Genomic DNA, 7,903 nt, shown 5'->3' on the forward strand with positions numbered 1-7,903 from the left:
GTGTGTGTGTGTGTGTGTGTGTGTGTGTGTGTGTGTGTGTGTGTGTGTATATTAAGGTTTGTCTTTATGAGTTTTTTGCTGGCCTGTTATATTTTAACACTGAAGCCATATATGACTTAAGAACACTGGACCCTGAAATTCGCCACTGACCTTTGAACTTTTTAAATCCCCCTCAAGCTTTTTGTTATTGCTAACAGGGGTCATATATACAACTCCAAACACATTTTTGTATTATTTTTTTTAGTCTTTGAAATAATGGGTCCTTGATTGACAAAAACTGACTACTCATTTCTAGCCGGCTACCGATGAATTTGCCAGCTGAAATGTAGCTCGTTAATTAATCTAACATGAGCTCCTTGATGAGAACACAGTCTCCATTTGACACATTTTAAAGCAGAATATTTTGTGAAAGGGAACTTAAATATACACTTCATGGCTACATACATTAGCATCTGCTGCACTTATTTACTGCCCCGGGACAATCTGCAATACATTATGCATGATTTAGCCATTCAATTGACAAACCAATATTTACAAAGAAAGGCAAGTTTTAACCAGTCTGGTGCTTCTAAGATATGGGTCCAAACTAAAGTTGGATTCAGTTCACTGGAGTTCTGGAGCACACTCAATAAAGTAACTGCATGAAACCAAGATGGGGTCTGAGTTCAAACATTCGTCAGTATTTGGACTCAGACTCAAACTATCCCAGAGTCGAGAAGTAGACTCAAGAAAAAGAAGACGTTATGTTTTATAGATTCTTCACATAGCTATAATCAAGGAAGCGTCTCCATTACTTTATCGGATGACATTTGATGAAAGTATAACCGATCTAACCAAAGTTTGTGTAAGTAACAGGACGCACATAAAATGCTGGAAAGCAGATATACTCTCTCCAGTAGCAGTCCTGTTATTTTATCTGTCACCGATGAAACAATTTGCTCTGCACTATTGTTAGAAACACTAGTACCGCTGAACTCTCCATATCTATTCTTGGATGTTTTCTGGCTTCCTTTTCATGCTGCATGAAGTTCTAATAATACAGTTCTGATGTGTTGACTGTAGCAGCCTTAATCTCCTCCATAGACAAACAATTTGCAGCCATAGAGGCATGCATAATGAACGCTGGTCCTTCAAGAAGTACACTTAACACCACATCATTGTGACTATTAGGTACGCTTGAGGTACCCAAACACAAGATTTGATTGGTTTACTCTCTGCATTCCTGTCAACTTTACCATATCATTTTTGTTGTGTCTCATCTGTATCAATATGGAGTCAATATTGAATGCACATAGAAGGATTCACAAATGTATTTCCTGATGCCTGTCCACATAAATATGTTCAATGCACACACAAAGTATATAAGTGCAAAACAAATCCACAAATAAAATATATGGTTCTCAAATGTATTTCTTATGCACACACACATATCTCTTGTTTTAAATAAATGTAATAATTTTAAAAGTATTTATTAGTATTGGTACAAAAACATTTGGGATGTTGGTCACATTCATAAATTTATTGTTGAACAGGGAATTATTGGTAGCCAATCAGAAGTCTCCGTTCATCATAAACCCGCAGGTACTATGAACATAACATATCGTCTAGCAGTGTGAGTAATAACTGTCTTGGCGTGCATGATTAAATATGTTTCAGTTATGAATGCTTGCTATGTTAGCGATGTGGCATCTGTTTTTATATATATATAAATACATATATATATATATATATATATATATATAAATATATATATATATATATATAGGGATTTTATATAGACAATAACTACTTATGTTTTTGTGAAGGGACTGATTAAACTCCATATTTGTAATCTCCTTCATAGCTCAGGCAAAGTCTTTGTGTAAGATGCTGTCCATCTTCAACATCAGTGACCCAGAAGATGTGTTAGTGTAGGCACACACCAGGTAACATGAGGTGTAACATTACTCATGAAAGTTGTTTCTCAGGTCTCATCTGGACACGTCAACTGAGCTCCGATTCTCGCTGGGATCTCTGGCTGAAACCCAGTCGGACCACTACCGCTCAGCCAAGGTTATCCGGCGACCGAGGAGAGGTAGACTGGGTCTGCATGAAACCAAGGTGAGCTGCAAGTTGAGATATGATCTCAGTCACTCATACATATTATCGCCAGGAGAGTAAAAATCGGTTTCAATAATTAGATCAGTCCATCTCATCTCTTTTTAACGTAGCATACGGGAGGGGAAGAGTCCAGACTAGCCTCTACCAGGATTCAATGAATTTTATCCAGCAAATATCAGTGTACTGTACAACAAATACATGGTTCTAATGGTGGATGGTGTCCCTTTTTAATTTGAATTAAAGGAGACAAAGTAGTAGTAGTTGGTTAAGTTTGGGTGCATTTACATGTAGTCTCTGACAAACATTTTGAGAAAAGTCATAGTTCAGGGACTGTATAACCTCCTAAGTTTTATAATCTGCTCCTCATATTCTGTCCCGGTTTTTGTGTGCAGGCTAAGTCGCTGGGGGAGCATGAATGGCGCTCGCAGCAGCTCGGGGTTCTGGGAGGCCACCACTTCGAGAGCGACACGGAGATGTCCGACATCGATGACGACGACAGGGAAACGTTGTTTAGCTCCATGGACCTGCTCTCGCCCAGCGGCCACTCTGATGCACAAACTCTGGCCATGATGCTGCAGGAGCAGCTGGACGCCATCAACAAGGAGATTCGGTACCTGACACACTGTGCAGTGTTAATTAAATATAAAAAGGCCAGATTCCCAGAGCTATTGATTTCCTTCCTTTACTTATTGTGTCCCTAATCCATTTGACTCTAAATCAAGTTAGCACTTGATATGTTTTTAAGATAATGTCCTGGAAAGCTTTGCCTTTTTATTCCGTATAATCCACCCATAAGCCCTTTTTATCACTATGTTCTAGACGCTCAGAATGTCCTCCTATATCCTAAAATATGGCTTAATACACTACCTCTGATACTACTCATACTGCTCATACAACTATCCAGTTGTCTTTCCAGCACGTCTGCAGGTCACTCTTCCTGTCTGTGAGCCAAACGCTGTTCTCGTATGCACTAAATGTTGCAGGAAATGTGATCTGCCTCTTGCTTTTTAAAGCTGTAATTATCTTGTGCTGATAAGTATTCATAACCCCGGGCGCGACTCCACTCAGTTCTTAATTTCAAGGGTTGTTAATATGGCTTTTGGTGATTTACATCCCTGTCAATAGACACAGTGTCACATTTCTTTCAGGAAGAGTTCATTAAAATCTGATGGCAGATAGAGATCATGAATGCAAAGAGTCGAGCTCTCAGCTAATTACAAAGTTAAACCCAATTTATGATCTGACTTTACGTCATTTTATCTTCTCACTTTGGCCCTTAATTAGTTTGCCTTATACTGTAGGTATTTAATGGGATTTATGAGGCAAATCTCCAGAAATCCACCTCCAAAGATAACACTAAACTCTGTAGCAGGGATGCTGATGAAGAGTCCATATCTTCAAGCTGGAAGTTATCACAGATATGTCACTGTATATAGGCTGCTTATTATAAAATCTTTATGATGATGTGACTTGAAGATGCACACTTACTGCTGACTTTTCCTCTCGTGTCCTCCCTTCTCCTCTCGTAAAGGCTGATCCAGGAGGAGAAGGAGTCGACGGAGCTGCGGGCGGAGGAGATTGAGAACCGGGTGGCCAGTGTCAGCCTCGAGGGCCTCAACCTGGCTCGAATGCACCACCACGGAGCCTCCATCACCGCCTCAGCCACCGCCTCCTCCTTGGCCTCCTCCTCCCCGCCCAGCGGACACTCCACCCCTAAACTTGATCCCCGAAGCCCGGCCCGCGATATGGAGCGCATGGGGGTCATGACACTGGTAAGCTGCTTAATTACATGTTTTGCGGATGGGTGTTAAGAAAATCTTTGTAAAATAGATCTATTTTAGACCGTGGCAGGTCTTCATGAGGGTTCTTTGAAGAGACAAAACCTGACCTGAGCAGTGGCATCAAATCTTTAACCCCAGAACACAAAACGTCTCATGCAAGATGAAATTGGTCAAATCTGTGATATCAACCCATTATATATTGTGACCTTTACCATCACGTCCAGCGGTATGATTGTTTTTGTGACGCTAGAACACGGTATCACGATGTGTTATGTCACCGGGTTCAAACTCGTACAGACAAGCGGTGTCTGAGATATCGCACAGACGGAATGACTGATGACCGTCTTATTACAAGAGCAGCAGCTAGTGTGAAATGTGACATGTTTTTCTATGAGGCTGCGAATTGCAAAAACCACCGTGGTGCTGTGATTGACGGCCAGAAATGTCTTTTTAGGCCATAATGGATTTGATGTCCTCGCGTCACACACATTTTATTTGAGTTGTAGTATATGCTAAGTCTGAGTGTCTAGTCTCAGGAATTTAAGATTTATTTTTAGAGAGCGTATCGTATATATGGAATATGTCTCACTCTCTCGTGCAAAGAATGCCGTATGTTGATGGCTGTTCAGTGGTAACCATCATTTCTGTATAAAGAAATAAGGAAGCACAGGACCTGAAGGTGAGCCAGCTGTTCAGCCCCGAGTATCTCTGCACGTTAAGCCCTATAGCTCGAGAAGACATGAATCTTTTAAGGTTTGCTGCATTAAATTTGCGTGCAGAGAAAGCGGTGACAGAAACTTCTCAGCTGTCATCATGCAACCCAGATGTCAAAGCGGATGGCTTGCAGTTTCTCCAAGAATAGACAGTAATATGTTTTACAGCTCAGTTCTTCTCGAACGCTCTCCACGCTGACCGGAGGCTCAAACACTCCAGATGTGCACATCAAAGAGAGTTTTTGAGAACTGATAAAATAGAAATATTCAAATATTCCCCTATAATCCTGCAGAACAAGAGAAGTGTGTCCTTTACATCGAGGCTTTGATTTTCCAATCCCCTCCTCTGTATTGATCTGTGAACTGATGATCTGATATTGGGTATGATGATAATATGAATGAGCCAATAGTCTTTAATTTATCACCAGAGTGGAGATGTTTGTTGTCCCTGCTTCAACACGGGGATATTGACGATTGGCCTTTTGTCTCTTCTCTGCCCAACAGCCCAGCGATCTGAGGAAACACAGGAGAAAGGTACACACGGTGTAATTGAATGATAAGGTTGCTATAGATGCCTGATTTATTAGTCTCCGAGGGTCTAATGTCCCTTTCTCTGCCCTCGTCTCCTCAGATAGCGGCGGTGGACGAGGACGGCCGCGAGGACAAGGCCACCATCAAGTGTGAGACGTCGCCCCCTGCAACGCCACGCAGCGTCCGAATGACACACACACTGCCCGCCTCCTCGCACAATGACTCACGAGGGTAGGTGTCGGCTGTGCACAGCATTTCCTAAAGACGGGCGTAATCTCGCCGGTGGAGTCGTTTCCCTGTTGTTTACTTCCTGTTGAATGTTTGGACTGCTTCTAATTTGAGTTTTTAGTTGATTTGCCTCTCTGTCTCGGATGCATTTCTTTCTTGTAAGATGTTTGCTTGATGTGCTGGTTTTCAGATGGTGCACTCATCTTAGCGCTGTCTGTTTTGAGGTGGTTTATTTTCGAAGCTTCCAATTACGCTGCAATTTTGCCGTGCACACTTGAGATAATCTGGGTACTTTTTCAAACTTAAAGCAGCAGCAGCAGCTATATTAGATGAGCCGTCAGTTATTGGCGTGGATGAATGAGCTTCAAAAGTGCAGTTGGTGGAAAGCAGCAAATACTTTGAGACTACTGCACAGAAAAAAAGGAACAGAGCATAGCAAAGACATAAGGTCAGAGGTACATTGAGGTGTGTAAGAGTGAGCCCGCTTCTAGAAACTACCTATTCTCATTTATCCAAATGTTTTCACAAGGTTGCTCATGAAAATCTAAAAAAGAAACTGACCTTTTGGAGAAATAATCTCATGAAACTGAAGTGTACCTGGAAGCTTTACTCGTGTTTGTGTCCACAGGATCGTGTCGTCTCTGGAGGCAGAGGCCAGCGCGCTGAGCAGTGTAGCCAGCAGCCAGGACTCCCTCCACAAGCATCCGAAGAAGAAGGGCATCAAATCCTCCATCGGACGGCTTTTTGGCAAGAAGGAGAAGGGCAGGATGGCACATATGGCACACAGACATGTCATGTTAGATCCACAAGGTGGGCACTGGAGACATGTTTCAACATTACTGATGCAAGAAGATGATCTCTCACTTCAGACTTCGTTTGATACCAACATCCCAAATTTGTGTTGTGTTAGGGTAGGAATGTCTCTTTGGGGCACTTAGACACCTGAAACTCAGGATGGTGTTACTGCCACTAATACTTGTAGTAATACCACGTAAGACCATGTTTATGCATACTTGGACAGAAACCAGATGCTCCTACACACCTTTATGCATCACATGTATCGTGTCGGTTGTGAACGACGTTGAATGAATCGTTTCTCATCTTTAATTTAAAATAAAGTTTGTAATGGCCTAGTTTACCAGCAAAGCAGCTCTGCAATTTAATTTCAGGTTGTAATCACTGATAACCCGTGTTCCTCCTCTTCTCTCAGCGACCATGATGGACGACATGGCGGGCCAGGACATGGGGCTGAGCAAGCTGGGAACTCAGGCCGAGAAGGACCGCAGGTTGAAAAAGAAGTAAGCTTTGTCCAAAAGAACCAACACTAAGTCGCCAAAGCAGACGTTCAAGTAGTCCCTTAGTAGGCTCTTCCCATACACAGCCTGCAGTGTCTGCGTGGACAAATGGCCTTATTAAGGTCATATTTAAGTGAAGCATTGTGTATGGAAGTCTTCTAGTTTTATGTTTTTAGACCTTTCACTGCTACATTACAGTATACAGTCCAATCTGACCTTTGACACACAGGCAGGCTATTACCTCCTGTGTTTTACCTCCAGCCCTCTCCCTCTATGAAAGCACGGGCTGCACTGTATGCAACGCCATAACATCCCACACTGAGAGCGGGATCGATTTTAAAAGCAGAAGCTGGATCAGCATCCAGGCGCAGAGATCAGCCCCACTGTATTCAGACACAGAGCCAAAGTCAGACTATTGATCCAGGCTGAAAACCCAATTAATCTCACAAAGCTACTTTGTCAATTTGGAAAATATAGATGGCTTTCCTAACACACCACCCATAGATTACACTCTCGGTCACATCGGGTTTGTTCTGCCCTGAAGGAAAAGAGGGGAACCCCCGCAAATCTTTGAGCAGAATGAATGAATGAGTGTGTGTGTGTGTATGTGTGTGTGTGTGTGTGTGTGTGTGTGTGTGTGTGTGTGCGTGCGTGCATTTGCCATGCCCCAGTGCCAAATGATGAATGTCATTTGCTCGAAGTGCACATCGAGTTGTCATGACCAATAACTTTGCCTCCCATGTAGTCAATAGAGAGTGTCCTTTGTTGTACGTTGACAAATGTGTTGTTTTTCTTCCACTGCGCTGACTTCTTCATAGCGGTGTCCGGGATTAAGGCCACACCACCACCACCACCACCACCACCTTGCATCTTGGCGCCTCCTCCACACTGCATGCCATTCTGAGCTGCCTGCACTATTTCCATTTCAGCATCTTGATCGATCAATACCGCCGTGGTTCTCATTGTCGCTGTGCAGTTTTTCCCCCCTCTTCTCCTTTTGTTTTCCTCAAGAGGTAACGAGAAGTACCTGAATGTAACTGAGCATCTGAATGTGAGGCCATGGAGGGGGTCCTGCTGTGTTTCAGTGCATTTCTCATTCCCTCTGCTGCACGAGATGTGGTCAGGACTGCATTGTAGAAGATGACTTTTATTTTTTTGACTGGTCTACAGATGCTCCTGTAAACGAATGTCCTCCATTGTGAGATATATGTGTGTGTGTGTGTGTGTGTGTGTGTGTGTGTGTGTGTGTGTGTGT

The 7,903-nt window shown here is 42.8% G+C and overlaps 1 protein-coding gene across 17 annotated transcripts in view; it reads left to right on the plus strand.

Moving 5' to 3' along the window:
• ppfia2 (PTPRF interacting protein alpha 2) overlaps positions 1-7,903 on the plus strand; it is a 126,275-nt gene that overhangs the window by 106,914 nt on the left and 11,458 nt on the right. For all 17 annotated transcript variants that reach the window (XR_004213137.1, XM_031858983.1, XM_031858984.1 and 14 more), the window contains 7 exons: positions 1,968-2,100; positions 2,493-2,710; positions 3,632-3,872; positions 5,099-5,128; positions 5,226-5,356; positions 5,982-6,163; positions 6,564-6,651. Coding sequence is in view for 16 of the 17 variants with exons in the window: in XM_031858983.1 (XP_031714843.1) it covers positions 1,968-2,100; positions 2,493-2,710; positions 3,632-3,872; positions 5,099-5,128; positions 5,226-5,356; positions 5,982-6,163; positions 6,564-6,651 (1,023 nt within the window). In the remaining variant the exon portion in view is untranslated. The remainder of the gene's footprint in view (positions 1-1,967; positions 2,101-2,492; positions 2,711-3,631; positions 3,873-5,098; positions 5,129-5,225; positions 5,357-5,981; positions 6,164-6,563; positions 6,652-7,903) is intronic.

This window comes from Anarrhichthys ocellatus, unplaced genomic scaffold (genome assembly GCF_004355925.1).
Source record: "Anarrhichthys ocellatus isolate YVR2014 unplaced genomic scaffold, GSC_Weel_1.0 scaffold21, whole genome shotgun sequence".
Classification (NCBI taxonomy): domain Eukaryota; kingdom Metazoa; phylum Chordata; class Actinopteri; order Perciformes; family Anarhichadidae; genus Anarrhichthys; species Anarrhichthys ocellatus.